The following is a 17,388-nucleotide window of genomic DNA, read 5'->3' as shown; positions in this document are numbered from 1 at the left end:
GAGGCGCACAGTTCGTTCCCATAGGAATGCCGACAATTTGTTGAAAAAGTCTACCTCCAAACTGAACAAATATGTTGTTGATAAGAAACTCCAGCATACTGACTACTTGTTCTTTTGTGTAGCATGCTTTACCTTTTTGTTTGTCACTATTAACGAAATATGCCATATGAAATCCCAAAGTAATAAATTTATAGCGTATGCTACCATTTTTATGTTGAAAGGCATTGTGGATTATTTCTTTTAGGCGATTTTTCAATTTCACATGGGGAATGGTGGTATACAAGGTTGAAAAATCAAAAGTTTTGATAGAACTAACTTCAGAAAAAGACAGAGATTTAAAATTGCCTAGAAGTTCTTTAGAATTTTTAAGAATCCACATATGGTTAATACCACTACGCGAGTAAACAGTTTCACAGTATTTCTGAAGACCCTCTTTCACTGTGGATAGAATTTTAGTCAATCTAATGGACAATTCTTTAGTGGAACATGAAGATGATCCAGCAATGTACCGTTGTTTGTACGGAATTTTATGAAGTTTTGGTATCCAATACAAACAAGGTAAGTCCTCCGATTTTGTGTTCAATGTAATGTTTATTGAAGCCACGAAGGACTTATGATTTGTTAAAATTTCATCCTTGTCAAATGATATGTCTTTGTATGTGGGATTACCTGAGTGCTCCTTTATACCCAATTCTTTTACAAGACATTCGTAGTAATACGATTTACATACAAAGACAATATTATTTGAAGCTTTGTCCGCAGGAACAACAACATATTTATCATGAAGAGATGATAGACATTTCATGGCCTCTTTGTCTCTGAAAACGGACTTTAGTCGATCGTTCACACAGTTTTTCAACTTGTGAATGCGACGTTTTATCAGAGACCTGATAAAAAGGCGTTGTCAGTTTATTTTCATGATGATCTATGGGTTTGACTGTCCCTCTGGTATATCTTTCGTCCCTCTTTTAACACCAATTCATCATCATATCGTATCAGGCGCGATTCTAATATTCGAGGCAAGTGGTGGTTTAATCCTGGATTAATATGCTCTTTGTTATTTTATTAAAAACAAAATAGTCAAATTTAGTCCTGCATGTTAAAAATCTTACTGTTTCATCACATATAGCCAATGCTTAAACACCTACATATCGTCTTTTTAAATGTGCCCTTAAACATGACACGCCTGGTGACCACGAATTAAGTTGTTATACATTGTATTATACATGTTTTTGAAAATAATATCAGTAAAATAACACTCTGTTTTGTTATTTCCGTTTTTGTACACATTGCCCTCCTGCATTTTGTGTTTTTTTTTTTATGTGTGTGTGTGTGTCTTTTTTTGTCGTCACAAAATTGACTTTTGTCGTCACAAAATTGACTTTTGTGAGACAAAATTGACTTTTGTGAGACAAAACTCAATTTTATGAGACAAAATTCAATTTTGTGAGACAAAATTCAATTTTGTTAATTTTGTCTCACAAAAGTCAATTTTGTCTCACAAAAGTCGATTTTGTATGCAAATTAGTTCACAGAATCCAAACTAAACAAATTTGCATACAAAATTGACTTTTGTGAGACAAAATTGAATTTTGTCTCACACAATTGACTTTTGTGTTTTAATTTCCATATTAGATAACAAAAGTCAATTTTGTATGATACCTTTTTGACAAAATTGACTTTTGTCATGACAAAAATTAATTTTGTCTACAAAAATGAATTTTGTCATGACAAAACTGAATTTTGTCATCACAAAATTGAAGTTCTCATAAAACAAGTCTGTATCACATAGTTTTGTAAGACAAAAATGATTTTGTCATGACAGAATTGAATTTTGTACAAAACCACAAGAGTCCCATTCGGCGCCCCGTAAATAATGCCTCCATTTATAAGGGCCCTTTGATTAGGAAATAAACATATTTGATTTGATTTGATTTGATTATTAAAAGTATTTCATAATAAAGAAATGGTAGAAAATAAAATTTATATGACCAATGATTTCATTAGCACTAAATAAAGATCTATAAATTCTTGTTTTATTTTACAATCAAGTTCAACGGCTACTTTTCTCATTTTTTTTTCTTAAAGTTGAGAGTGCGGATATACCTGGCATTTCCGTTTCATTCCGGGTACTACAAATTACTGGGGCGAAACGGGGTAATTCTAAATTTATGCTAGCAGACGGGTTTTCTTTGAGCGTGTTGTCCCAGTTAATAATTGAATACGATATGGTTTGATATTGAGATGATCCAAGTATTTTTTACCTACAGGTAATTTTTATCTTATAGTTCTTGAACAGTATTATCATTGACAATGTCCGATAGCTTTTTCAATTTGGATACAGCCAGGTCAGTTGAAAAACCTGTGATGCATGCATGTGTGTTACAACTTATCCTGACAGTCACCACTATTAGTGCACTAAAGTACATGGTTTTCACATGCATAGGTATGGTTTGCTTTGTTTCGAGTACACATCATCTTCAAAACTAGAGATATATATGCATCCAAAGTCAAAGCATAGCCATGGACCGTGTTGTCCTAGAGCATGAAACATTCTGAGGGACACAGATTTACTTGGTGTCGGACCGTCTGGTCAATATGTCTGTCATCCTTTTGTCTGGTTTTGTAAGTGCATTCTCCTGTACATTTCTTGCCAGATTTTTCATAATACTTATATGATAGACTGATAGCCTTATAATGTCTGACATGTTCAAAAATCAGTGTCAATCAACTATTTTTAACTGTGTTATGCCCCTTTGTAGTGTTAATTGCATGGAAAATTTCATTGTTATCGCTCTCATTTGTACAATTCTTGCCCGATTCTTCTGAAATAGTTATCAAAGGAAACTTATATCATAGGTAATACCAGCAATGTCTTTATGGTCTAAATATCTAGAATTGGTGTGGATTAATTATTTTTGAAAGAGTTATGCCCTTTTAAAATTAATTATCTGGAAAATTTGCCTTGTACAAAAATGTAAGTCCTTTGATGTGCCTTGCAAATATGAATTATATATGATATGGGAAACTACATTGTACACATGTTGTATTTGCCCTCAAGCCTAATTCATTTCTCTTAGATATTTGTAAAAAAGTTTTAAATAACAAAAAAAAAAAAATTAGAAAAGGAAGATATTTATTTTTAGCTATTTAGATAAATTTGCAACACATGGACATTGAAACTGTGTTTATTTTTACATTTTGATAAAAAAAAAACAGAAATTAGCACATGTCTATTTGAATAACTGTTCTTGCTCTGAGGTATGTGATGCAAGAAACATTTGCTTATTGTAAAAAGAAATTTTGAGTGTATTATTTTTTTTAGATACAATATAATGTTACCCTGTGTCTGCTACACTCAAATTTTAAGATTATGATTCCACCCCATTACGAGCAATCTAGGGAGCAGTATGGCATGATTGATTCACTGTTGGTACAGTTATTTATATGTGTAGCGGGGTTGCTTCCCCTTAGTACAGGTAGAACATATAAAGCCAGTCTTAATCAACTGAGCTAGGGAATCGATTCTTTGGCTCAGTGGGTTAACGCACTGTCACGTAGACGACAGGGGTTCGAATCCCAGTGGTGACGATATGAATTTGTAGAGTAAATACATGCTCTCCGGTTACATTTGACGCCCGACTAAAAAATCCATGATGGTTATCTGGAGTACAGCCAGGGTTTGTGTTGTTTAGAGTCATATATAAAGATATATGATGACTCTTGTGGTGGGGGAATAGTGTAGCAGAGATGCTTCCCCTCCTTAGTACAGGTAGAACATATAAAGCCAGTCTTAATCAACTGAGCTAGGGAATCGATTCTTTGGCTCAGTGGGTTAACACACTGACTGTCACGCAGACGACCGGGAATTGAATCCCGGTGGTGATGATATGAATTTGTAGAGTAGATACATGCTCTCCGGTTACATATGCATAAAAACATACAATATTAATTTGATGATTCAAATCTATCTCTGATTAAAATCATAAAAACTTAGAGAAACTTATTTTAAGAGTACATGTATAGTTATCCATGAGAGGTAAAAGATAACAAAGGCACATTGAAATTCATAAGTTGAAAATAACTGATCATGATAATCCATACATACATGTATATGAAAATCTAAAAAAGACCAAAAGATGAATTACAGGGAACAAAACATGTTGTAACATAACAGACTAACGAATGAGCAAAACCAACCCACCAAAAATCATATTTGTGCTGTGGAACAGTAAGCAAATTCTGCTCCGAATGTTGCACCTGTCTGACATGTTTCTCAAGTACAAAACCTGGTCTAATTAGGTAGGTTACATATAAAAGAAAAGATGACAGGATTTTGGTTAAGACAATTGAAACATATCTGTTGTAATTCATGAAACAGATATTTCATAAAGGTCAACCAACTTGTGATTGCATCCAACTGAACATTTTTGTTGGAGAAAGTTCAAAATGAACCATGACTAAACAAACGATTATTTGAAATTGTTGCATGATTTAATATATTCCTTTGACTTATTATATTCCATGCCAATTAAATTATTATATGGAAATAATGATTGATAGACTTTATTGCACTTATTCCACTGTTCTGATGCACATTTGAACAATAAATGTCTCTTCAGTGATGCTTGAGGCCAAATTTTTGAAAAAATAAAACAAACAAATATTAAAAATCTGATCATGAATTAAAAACCAAAAAGGATCTAACATGAAACCAGAGATATAGACAAGAAATCAAGAGTAATAAATAACACATCCACTTTAAAGTATGCACCTATTTCGAGTAAGAGACGGAATCAAAACCTATATTGGACTATAACTGACACAGGGTGATGTTTGCTCTAATCTTGCTGTTTTAAAGCCATTTTATAGTTTCCTCAAGTTGTTGAATTTTTGATAATCAATGTGTGGTTCACTGGATCTAAGCTCTTTATTCATGGTCAGAATTTGATTTCAGGTGCTCTGGAAGGGTAAGAAAATTCTGCTTCACATGTTGCACCTGTCGTGTTGCTCAAGTACAAACATGGTGATAAGTCCTACTCTAATTAGGTTTGTGACATTTGTAGAAAAGATGACTGGATTGTGTTTTAAAGACACTTATTGAACCATATCTGTCATCATCACTCAGTAAATCAGTATTGTGAGGAGAAATATGTGATGTTAGGGTGATGCAATAGTAGATTCTATCTTTAATTCAGTCAGTTGTTGATTTTCTGTTTATACTGAAATTGTCTTTTCCAGCAACCAAGTTTAAAATAGGTCTTGTAGTTTTCAAGAAAGTTAAAAAGTTATGATACTGATCAAAATCATACATGTATATAATTTACTTTGAATTTTCTTCATTGAATTTTCTTTAATTGAATAATGATTGTTTCACTTCTTCAAATTTGTTTAAAGATTTAAATTGGCTGTTATATTTCTATGTACTGTATTTCTGTATTCACAATTGATAATTTATTAACACTTGTTCAAATGTAGACCTTTACTCAATTTGAGTTTTTTCTACTTTTAGATTACAAAGCCTGTGATTTCAATTACTAAATTTCTTGAACCATTCAGTATAAGTTGTGATATGATAGGAATGCTCTATTGATAGATTCTACTACTCTTTCCACTAAAGCTACGTTGTACATGTATATTATTGTACCTTATTAAAAATTTAAATGTCAAACCATGTCAGATCCTGATTGCTAAATTTACATTTATTGTCTCTCATAAAGCATTCCTTTTCACCTGATCTAATCATATATAAGTAGATTGATTATTGGAGATTCCGCAGTATCAATTTCATTGTTATAAATGATTTTTCATCGTAGCATCCATGGTCACAATGGAATTTTTGTTATATTTTTATGTCACGGATGTGTAGCCAGGTAATAAGAGTTTATTGATAATTGTGAAAGCTTATGTAGCAAATGCAACTGAAAACAGGGATGAATAATTTATATACTTCAACTAACATGAAGTGTAACTATTTAAAGGAAGTCAAGTAAGCCACTGGAGACTGAACGAACACTTTCCATTCACAATTAATATTGATCCGAAAATTGTCAGTAATATGTTTGTCTTTTACAGAAATGGATGTTAAACATTGAAAAATGAGTGAAAAACGAGGTTTAAATGGTGGACCGCATCAATACGATGATTATGGAACAGTAGACAAACAGCCAATTATTGACCGGGATGAACTTGTAAGTCTATTTTGATGTAAACAATTAACAATGCCTGAGCCCTTAGTCAGTGTCAAAATTGAGGTTATCATGGTTATGCTTAATCTGTATGACAGAAATTTAATTGATTTATACATTGTTATAAGGTTAACGGATGTAGTTTTAAAATCTAAATTCTCATCTCCAGAAAGTTTCATTCATTCCTAAATAATTCTCAACCGTATGATTACAAGAATTAAAAAAGTGTACTAAACATGCTAAAGATTGTTATTTTTTTTTGAAATTATTGGCATAATGTTTATTTTGCACTTATCATGCTTATAATACTCTTTGGTATGAGCACAAGTTTATACACTATCATGACAAGCAAAAAATAATTTCCAGAAGAACACAACAATACAAAATTCCATTATTTATATCCATGGTATATTCATGTATTTGCATTGTTTTCAAAGCTTTTAGTTTAAATTTTATTGAAATATTTTTGTTGATGGTCATAATGTTAAGCATCAGCATCATGTTAGAGTTTTATGCACAATGTTGGTATTAATGGTATTACACATATATATTTTCAATAGAATAAAATATACAGTCCCAATTAGGCAAGTGCAATAGACATACAGTTTAAATGTTCATTAGGACATGTATTACTGTGTTTAAGAAAAGTCATTGCAACATAGGCAACTAATTTAAATTACATAATACAATGAAAGTACAGCATTTACACGTAGAAAAAATCAATTGTTGGTCATTGATCAGTAAGACAAACTGATTTTTGTAAAGATTGATAGTTCAGTGAAGATTTGAATTTGTTTTTCAAAGAAGCATTATTAAATGACATTTTATATTAAAAACTTATCAATCCCCACCAAAATCCAGTTGATCTTGGAAGATAAAAATATCCTGCTTCAGTTGTGTGTCACCCGTCGTGCTGTTGTACAAATTACTTAATACATTAAAAATGAGTAGGAATTACTTGAAAAAATTGAAATCGAAACACATTTTGTAAGTGATATTATATACAAACATTTTCTATTCCTTTACCTATGATATAAAAAAAACCCAGTGAATATTATACAGAATAATATAGGGTATGGCAGATTTTACAGTATTGTGTTCTGTCTCCTACTTTCATGTTGCTAACGTGACGGAGACAAAAATAAGTAACGTTAGCGACATTTGGACATGTAACATGAGCAACAACATCTTTAAAAGTTCAAATGTATGCACACAGTGATGTTTAATATATGCCTGAAGTAATAAAATTGTACAGTCTGGTTTAGAATTTCTAAATATACAGAATGTCATTTGCAGGTGTACTTTATATCAAATGAATACACATGAAACCAATTCGTAATAGTAACATTAGCAACATCTACTATCAGGACATTACGTTTTGTTGCGAACGTCTTTTTGATGGACGGAATACATTTAAGGTCCTCTTGTAACGATATTACATACAACTAACCTTCTTTGCTACCCCATCATGTGAAGGAACTGACTCCGAATCTAATTCTGCAAAGGGCGATATCGTAACTCCTATACAGGAGAGTTACAGATCTAAATATATGTTGCTCACGTGACACTGATTTGGACGGAAACCTCAAGTAGTAACGTTCGCAAAAAATAAAACAGCCAATGATATTGATTCCTCAAGTCCTTTGACCCCCTTACGTCATCCAAATTTAATATGATTGCTATTTTCAATTATTTATAAAACCCGGGATAAAAATAACTACAATTGCCTGTCTGAGAACCAACAAGAAAATTGCGATCGTGACATACCACAATGGACGGAAAAGACGTGACGTTAGCAACAATATTATTAAATTACCTTTTTTAGCCTTTACCAATAAAAATCTGCCTTAAAGTTATGATTAAAACACAAAAGAAGACTTTTTATTAAAATATAAGTCCATGTGATAAGGCTCAACTTATAAATAATACTTCAAAATTCCACTCCAAATAAGCTGGATGTCAGTAAAGTAGGTCATGATGTCTATTCCATGTCCAATATTTTGAAATTGAAAACCCTCTAATTCTAACAAAAAACACAAGCACAGAGTAATTTTTATTTTTATTTACTCAGAAAGACACATTTTATTCAATAACATAATGCATTACTCCATTACACAGTCTGTTTCACAGTTTCAGCAATTGCTTTTTTGATGGATACAAAAAAACAATAATTCCTTCTTATTGTAAAATCTGCCGTATGTGTTTTTCTCATTGCTGAAGGCTTTACCGTTACGTATAATAGCTGGCATGCACTTCATTTCAACTTTGGTCGGCAATTATACCACATCTTCTTAGTTTTACATTGAAAAATAAAATATGCAATGAGAACCTTAAATACAAGTCAGAAGTTATTCTTACACGTCTGTAGGAGCCTTGATTATCATCTGACGTTTTTTAGTTTAGTATCAAACACACACTTGTTATTCCCCTTTGATAAACAATGTCGACATTGTTTTGGTGCTAACGAGTATGTTTTCTGTTTAGTCGATACAGAAGCACAAACAGTTCAGGGAATTTAACAAATAATTATTAATAATTCACGGATTTCAATGAAAATATTTACCGATTTACTGCAAAAAATCGGCGGGCGACTGAAGGCGACTTGCACAAATTTGAAAGCGACTTGACTTCGCTTTTGAGGGTCGAGCAAAGCGAAGTGACGGACGGGAAGGCGACTTCTTCGCCCAAGTCGCCCGGTAGCGTGAGCCCTGCTGACAACATTATTACTTTAGGGACAGGAAAAGGATTAATTGACATTTTGTGTTGTAGTTGAAATATAGACTATATGATTTTCTATCAATATTTCAGAGAAGTTTTCTTCTATAGATCATAATAAAATCACTAGAGATTTATAATCCTTACTAAACCAGTGTATAGTTATGATAGCATACAAGACATAAAGGGTAAAACTGAAGTGTTTTTCATGCATCAGTCCACATATTTGATGTCTAGAGACATGCATCTTATGTTTTATGTCATATAAAAAAATCGAATAAAAACCACCAAGTTCAGTATACCTAGCAAGTGCATGTATACTGAAGAAACATCTGATTTTCGTAAAAATTCCATTAAAAACTACCCTGTATTATTTTGTTGTCAACTGAAAAGTTAGTTCTGATAGATATGATCTATCTCTAAGAACTCATGATTAGGTTGAAAATAGAATGCTTTATTAATTTGAAATCTAATTTATTGCAGTTCTGCAAAACAGGTAGTAAAAAATGCTGTTATCAATTAACACTCAGTCAAAATAGAATCTAATCAATTTCCCAGTATTGATGGTTCATTCTAACCAGAAAATTCAATCACCAATAATAAGCGGCTTTTTATAACCAAAACTTGAGCAATATGATCTACACAGCAAAATGCTGCAGTCATTGAATAAACTGATTAACTTTTCATAAAGCTTGTTCAGTGTATGTGTCATAAACTGGTATGGTCTATGAAATGACCAATTCAAGGAGAAAACTTGAAGGCATGCATACTTTTTTTGACAAATGATAAAATTTTACAGCTCAAATGCATGCAATGGGTTAACAGATAGTCAGGAAAAAAAAGAACTTTTCAAAATTTTCATCTATATAGATGTATCATAGAGATAAATCTAAAAATATCTAGTTCTTCATCAATTCTAAAGGAAATAGATCTCAATTATTGCCTTTATTCACTTTTTTTTTGGTCATAAAAATGTTATGTGAAAATTATTACTGACAATAAACCTACAATTTTATAAAGAATTATTTTATCCTCAAATAGTTTCTATTGTTACACAAATTTATGCAAGGTTCAGTGGGAGGCAGTAAAAATTTTTGCATAAAATATTGGGTAAAATGCTTGGTTGCTGAGATGAAATCTATGTAAAGCTGTATTTAGTTGCTTCATCAAATGAAATACTATTACTAAATTTTCCCAGTTTGATACCCATTGAACAGGTACATTGTTTATGAAGCGAAACTGCATAAAAAATGAAGAGATGTGTTATGATTGCCAAAGAGACAATGATCCACCAGAGTTCAATGACATGCATTGAATACATCCTTCTGATGTTGTAAACTTTGTTTGGTTATTTCAGTTTATACAATTGACATTTTTTAAGGGTTGAAATATAGTTTTTGTCGAGCCTGCAACTTTTGTTGCAGAAAGCTCGACATAGGGATAGTGATCCGGCGACGGCGGTGTTAGCTCACTTCTTAAAAGCTATATATTTTAGAAGGTGGAAGACCTGGGTGCTTCATATTTTGTATATAGATGCCTCATGTTACGAAGTTTCCGTCAGTCACATGTCCATTGTCCTTGACCTCATTTTCATGGTTCAGCGACCACTTGAAAAAAAAGTTCAGATTTTTTTGTAATGTTAAATTCTCTCTTACTATAAGTAATAGGATAACTATATTTAGTATGTGCGTACCTTGCAAGGTCCTCATGCCCATCAGACAGTTTTCACTTGACCTCAACCTCATTTCATGGATCAGTGAACAAGGTTAAGTTTTGGTGGTCAAGTCCATATCTCAGATACTATAAGCAATAGGTCTAGTATATTCGGTGTATGGAAGGACTGTAAGGTGTACATGTCCAACTGGCAGGTGTCATCTGACATTGACCTCATTTTCATGGTTCAGTGGTTATAGTTAAGTTTTTGTGTTTTGGTCTGTTTTTCTCATACTTTATGCAATAGGTATACTATATTTGTTGTATGGCATGATTGTAAGGTGTACATGTCTAGCGGGCAGATGTCATCTGACCTTGACCTCATTTTCATGGTTCAGTGGTCAAAGTTAAGTTTTTGAGTTATTGTGTTTTTATCTAATACTATATGTCATAGGTCAACTTTATTTGGTGTATGGAAATATTTTATGATCTATATGTCAGTCGTGCAGTTTTTATTTGACCTTGACCTGGTTTTCACGGTTCATTGCTCAGGTTAAGTTTTTGTGTTTTGGTCTATTTTCTTAAACTACAAGCAATAGGTCAACTATATTTATTGTATGGAAGCATTGTTAGCTGTACATGTCTGCCTGGCATATGGTTCATCTGACCTTGACCTCATTTTCATGGTTCATTGATAAATGTTTAGTTTTCTTGGTTAATGTTAAGTTTATGTAACAGTCGTAATAAAGCTTTATATTTAGGAGTATCAACCTAATATCAATGATTAGTAAAGAAGGCGAGACATTTCAGTGTGTGCACTTTTATTTAATCTCACAAAAATGTGGCTTAGTAAAATGAAAATTATTAATGCATAATATTTGTGTTTATATCTACCCTTTTTCATGCCTGAAATTTCAAACCTTAAAGAATTTATAGGTACGTAGTAACGTAGTAGTACTTTAGATTGTAAAATGTAAGAAAATTGTAAGTGGTCCTTAAATACTCAAGGTGAAAAAAAAAGAAAAGGGGGGGGGGGGGAGGTGGAAATTGCAGCTACTGTAGTAATCTGTTTTTAAGACACATATTTTGTTATTACTCACAGTTAGTCCTAAATATCCTTGTTCAGAAAAGCCACTCTATTTTTTTTTATGTGAATGTCAGATTTTTTATATGTCTAAACATGCAGTAAAACAAAAGCTCAGACTGCTTCCTGCTACTTTAACTTACACCTATTAATTACCTAAATGCGTATATTATAATTGGTTTAGAATCTTGTTTTGAGTGTAGATGATTAATGTGGCATACACTTTTATGTAAGAATTCCATATTGATTAGCCTTTTTCATACAGATTTATCTTCTTAAACAGGACAATTAACAGATTATTTCCAACTTCGGAAATTGTCCTCCTTTGAAACACTTCCTACAGACGGAAAAGCTGAAGTGTTATAACGAGCCTATTAGCTGTTCTTATTGATTCTAAAGCTAGAAATATACTGCATTATGGCTTGAAAATGGTTATTACTTCCAATGTAGTGAAGGAGACAAATAATATTTGATATGACAGTCTTCTTTAAAAAAACTGATGGGTTTGGTATTTAATTCTGAAAACTGTCTGCATTGCAGCAAAGCAGCAAATAATACTTTTTTGAAGTCTTTAATATAATGGGGGTCTTTCTCCTCAAAGGATTGAGTCTCAACAAAAGTTTTACCATAAAAACTGATGGATTTGGCATTCAATTGAAAGCTGTCTGCTTTGCAGAGAAGCAGAAAATAATTTTTTTTTTATTTTTTTTTTATATTATAGTGGGGGTCAACTTCACCAGTATTGAATTAGGTATTTCTCGACAATAGTTAAATTCAAACTGATGGATTTGGCATTTAATTCTAAAAGCTGTCAATTGAAATGTTCAATGAAGTATAAATTGTATATAATAGGCTTGTATGCAGACTTTGACAATACCACAAAATCAAATGTCTACTGAAATATAACTTTGCCTCAATTAACAAACATTTGTATCCACATAATAAAAGAATGATCTTTATCTACTTGTGATGTGCATATATAATTTTTTTTTGCAGTGTGACACGACTTCAAAGATTTAAATTTAGAATGGTATTTAATTTTAGAGCATACTTTTTTCATCTGTCCGCTATATTTACAGAAAATAATAACTTTTAGCAATTTGTTTGTTGTTTAAATCATATTTTAAACAGTTTGTTCATAAGAACTTAATATTTAAAGTCAGTATTGTTGTAGACAGTGAAATGTTCAATATTTGAAAAACATAATATTTTTGTAAAGTATTTACATCATGAAAGCTCAGTTTAGAGAACTATTATTAAGTTTAAATATACCTCGTCAAATTGAATGTGTGACGTCACAATGTTTTGTGAAAAATCGTGTAGAAGTATTTTGTAATATTGTAATAGAAGAATATGAACCTATATTTTGACAGTCTGCACGGTCATCTAATAATTAAGTGTTTATTATAATATTTAGGTAGCATTCATGTCTATATGTATATAAATGAGTACTATTATAAACTAGCATGTTAGTAACTGAATGAATGCATAGGGTTTAACATGAATAGAAATATGAAAGGAATAAAAATACCACTTTTTTTTTTTAAGTCTCTCATAATGACTTTTCTGAAATGCAAAGGTTATACTTAATGAACTTCATAAAATTGACAGACATTCATGGGATCAAAAATGAAGATTTAAGGATAAAAGCAATGACAATGTCTATAATTTTTGTTTTAAAATAACGCAAGCCACAACTAGATTCAAATTGTCCACATCACAGCTGAGTATTCGTCCCATTATAAAATTGCATACCTAAAAAATAATAATAACAATAATAAAAGTTCATAAATGTACAGTGGATGAATAGGCCAATACTGAGGATTCCTAACTATTCATTGGGTACCTATTTTCATGGATTTCCCGGTTACAGTTTAACCACGAATTTAATTGTTGAATTTGTAATGAACTTTCTATCTAAGGCTTGCCATTAAAGCAGACTAAAGCCTTGGATAATTCCTGGAAAATTGTTTTATATGTCTCCAAATTTTAAACTTTTGCAATGCATTTTTGTTTTTTTTTGTTTTTTTGTTGTATAAAAAATAAATGTAGATTCAACAGCCTTGATGAAGCCACTGGATGGTCACAAAGACCTGCAATATGTACTAATTAACCTAAAGTCACATTCTACAATTTTTGATAAGCAGTTTACAATGCTACTGGTTATATTGTATAATTTGCAAAGATCAATTCCATCAGATATCTGTATTAAAGAGAATTACTTTTTTTATCCTTTGGCAGAAAATTGTTCTAAAAGAATTATGGGTAATTAAATCATACGAATGATACAATCCTTATTTAGGAGTTAATTTTCTCTGTAATTGCAGAATTCACTGAATTACATCAGGGCTACAGTGTGCGATTTAATTGGTGATGTAATTGAATAATTGATGATTGTTTTTGTCATTGAGTGCTAACTACATGTTTTTATATTGAATGTGGATCTAATGAAATTAATTGGTATATTATAAGTTATATGGTTCGCTACTGACCCCCTACAGATCCATAGAGGGGTAGTAAAATCCATAGGGGGTGAGGCCAAAGGTCGAATCCACTGTGGATTTTATTCACCCTCTATGGATCCGTAGGGGTCAGTAGTTAACCATATAACAAATTTATCGCATGCTGCACTTTTTCTGTTGCGTTTTGTTGAAAAAAAAAACAATGAAACACAACAACATTAATAGATGGCGTCACCATTAACGCGTCATGAACCCCCTATGCAATTTACTAACCCCCTACAGTCTCATAGGGGGTCACCACGTGACAGTGTTAAACCAATCACAACGTAATAATTTACCAGTGGTGCGATAAAATATCATGTGATAACAGATGTATAATAGAAATATTGTACAGCCCTAAACTAAATGTCATTTATTGATAATAAACAATTGCTGATTAAAATTAAAATTTTTGTTTGAAGGGTTTGATACAAGTGTTGATTTTGATTTATATTGAGTTGCACTGCAATGTAAACAAAATTGCTAGATCAATATTCTATCAGGAAGAGAACTGTAAATATTTTGTGAGATAATATGAAATCCAGGGCCTAGCTCAGTCATAAAACTTTAATTGGTATTCACAGTAGAAAATGCTTGTTCAAAACACCTTATCCGATAATTTAGAGGTTGATTTCTGAGTCTGAGTACCGTACTATAATATGGAATTGAGAGGTCACAGTGAGTTTACCTATTTTATCTAGGCTTGACATCAGTGCAGGACAATTTTAAGCCTTAATATTTCCGAACATTTATGAAGTAAACGTTAAACAATATGGTTGGGTTTCTGTTTTTTATATAAAGATGGGGTATTTCCAAAGCCATTTATTGTCTGTTGTCTTTTTCTATATAATACATGTAAAACACTTACTGACTGGATATTTGTGAAATAGTACAGTTAATTTATTGTCTCCGAGGTGCAACTTTCAAATGACAAAATGTGCGATTGAAACATCATATCGGATAATTTGATTTGTTGATTTCTGAGTCCCAGTACTAAAATCATGCTTGAATAACCAAAAGGCCTGACCATAGGGATTGATATCGTATGTACATGTGTATGCTTATATTTTATTCACAACATAAGTCTGAGACTTAGGGGTGATTTATAGCTGAATTCACAGGAAATTGTCTACAACTGCAATGAAGACTGTTTGTGTGTTGTTATGGAGATGTATTTTCTGGATGATTGTTTTGTTTATAGTTATAATTGTCTAATTATACTCCCATTAACACTCCTACTCCATGTTTGTCTGTAGGGGATGGTCTGTTAATTTGTCCAAACAAATGTTTTCATCACACCTTTCTCAGACACTAGGCAACAAAATGACTATACACATTTGGCCATCAGCTTGACAATGATGTAGTTCTGTTGGGCCTAAAATATTGTTTTTCCCCAATCCCGACAGACTCTGCAAAAATGGTGCTACTCATAAAATTTAATTGTCAAAACTAAGTCAAATATTATTTTATTCATTTTGGATTTTCAGGCTTGCCCATTATAAAACTGATAATGTTCAAGCTTTTTAGAAAAATAGAATTATTTCCCTACCTACCTATCCACACCTGGCTTCATGGCAGGGTCAGGATTGGGGAATCAAACAATATATTAATTTAGGCCTTGTGTAAGAACTTCTTGGATCTGTCAAACACGTACTTCCTGTTTGCTGTCATTTACTTTCCAGCTGTTCGATTGGTTGATCGAACTTATAAACAATCTTTGTCACCCATTACTTGAATACTGCGGAACTTATTGATTTCATATTTGGTGGACAGTGAAGAAAACTGTGTGTACTTTTCAAATTGTAATGACAATAACATATCGTATAACGGGTTATTTTCACAGCCACAGAGTGTAAATTTTTGCTTATTTTCGCAGATAGAACAAAATCGCCAAAATAAATTCCGCCAATTTAAAAATGTACATGCAAAGGTATTGATGAAAGATTTGAATCTGCCAAATTAATAAGTGCCAAAATATTTCGTAAACCTTATTCATTGTTATTCATGTTAAATCTCGAAATTTAACAACCGCGAAAATAACCTGTATAATATGTACTTCTGTTGTTTTTTATGCACCACCTACGATAGTAGAGGGGCATTATGTTTTCTGGTCTGTGCCTCCGTTCGTCCGTTTGTTCGTCCGTTCGTTTGTCCCGCTTCAGGTTAAAGTTTTTGGTCGAGGTTGTTTTTGATGAAGTTGAAGTCCAACCAATTTGAAACTTAGTACACATGTTCCCTATGATATGATCTTTCTAATTTTAATGTCAAATTAAAGTATTGACCCCAATTTCATGGTCCACTGAACAAAGAAGAAGATAGTGTGAAGCTCAGTTAAAGTTTTTGGTCAAGGTAGTTTTTGATGAAGTTGAAGTCCAATCAACTTGAAACTTAGTACACATGTTAACTATGATATGATCTTTCTAATTTTAATGCCAAATAAAAGTATTGACCCCAATTTCACGGTCCAGTGAACATGTAAAATGATAGTGCGAGTGGGGCATCCGTGTACTATGGACACATTCTTGTTTTTCCTAGAAATTATGAATGGCGTTAAATTTGCAAATAGCGCAAGATTCTTGTTGATGTATACCTTACACTTCTTTTTATTCATATCTATAAGTAAAAGTAAAAAGTCCTAAATAGATTCAGTAGACAATGTTCATGCTTCTGAAAAATTCATCACTCTTTTGGTCATAGAGAACGGTATATATTATAGATAGAATTCTTATAAGCTAGTGTGAAGATTAACAATGCTATTAGTGAATATTAGCTCCTGGTCATTGTTAATATGATGATGGTGTATTAGGCATTGAGGGATTAGGAGGGATCTAGACTACAAGATGATGTATTAAGACTTCTAGGTGTCCCCTAGAATGTTAAATATTACTTTAATGATTTACAACATAAAAATAAATCTCTTGTCGATCTTTTTTTTAAATACTTAAATAGACTTAGATTTAAATGGAAAATGTTTCAGGGGAAATATAATAATTGATCAGTTTCTCATTATGTCATACATTTATATAAACAAATTGATACACTAGATAACTGTGTTTTTATAAACAAAATTTCTTATTGATTTGATGGTCAAAGACTTGATTTGAGGTAGCAGATGTTGTAATTCTTTCTTTAGATAAGTCAATAACCATTATCATTACTGGACTGTCACTGTGTACTGATGTATCAATATTTCTCTCTATAAAAGTTATAATGTCGCAGTTTATCTGATGTATCAATATTTCTCTCT

At 31.9% G+C, this 17,388-nt stretch overlaps 1 protein-coding gene across 6 annotated transcripts in view; it reads left to right on the top strand.

The window, feature by feature from the left end:
* The first annotated feature begins 2,142 nt into the window (after positions 1 to 2,142).
* The window catches only part of LOC143055847 (anoctamin-7-like), a 77,361-nt gene continuing 62,115 nt past the window's right edge, over positions 2,143 to 17,388 (top strand). For 4 of the 6 annotated variants that reach the window (XM_076228894.1, XM_076228895.1, XM_076228897.1 and 1 more), the window contains exons 1-2: positions 2,143 to 2,270; positions 6,076 to 6,191. In XM_076228894.1, coding sequence (XP_076085009.1) covers positions 6,099 to 6,191 — 93 coding nt within the window. In that variant the 5' untranslated portion in view covers positions 2,143 to 2,270; positions 6,076 to 6,098. Of the gene's footprint in view, positions 2,271 to 5,725; positions 5,874 to 5,931; positions 5,990 to 6,075; positions 6,192 to 17,388 lie in introns of those variants that run through there. The other 2 variants (XM_076228892.1, XM_076228893.1) reach the window with 2 other exon arrangements.

Source organism: Mytilus galloprovincialis, chromosome 13 (genome assembly GCF_965363235.1).
Source record: "Mytilus galloprovincialis chromosome 13, xbMytGall1.hap1.1, whole genome shotgun sequence".
Lineage (NCBI taxonomy): Eukaryota > Metazoa > Mollusca > Bivalvia > Mytilida > Mytilidae > Mytilus > Mytilus galloprovincialis.
Note: the sequence above shows the minus strand (reverse complement) of the source record. Positions and strands in the feature narration are given on the sequence as shown.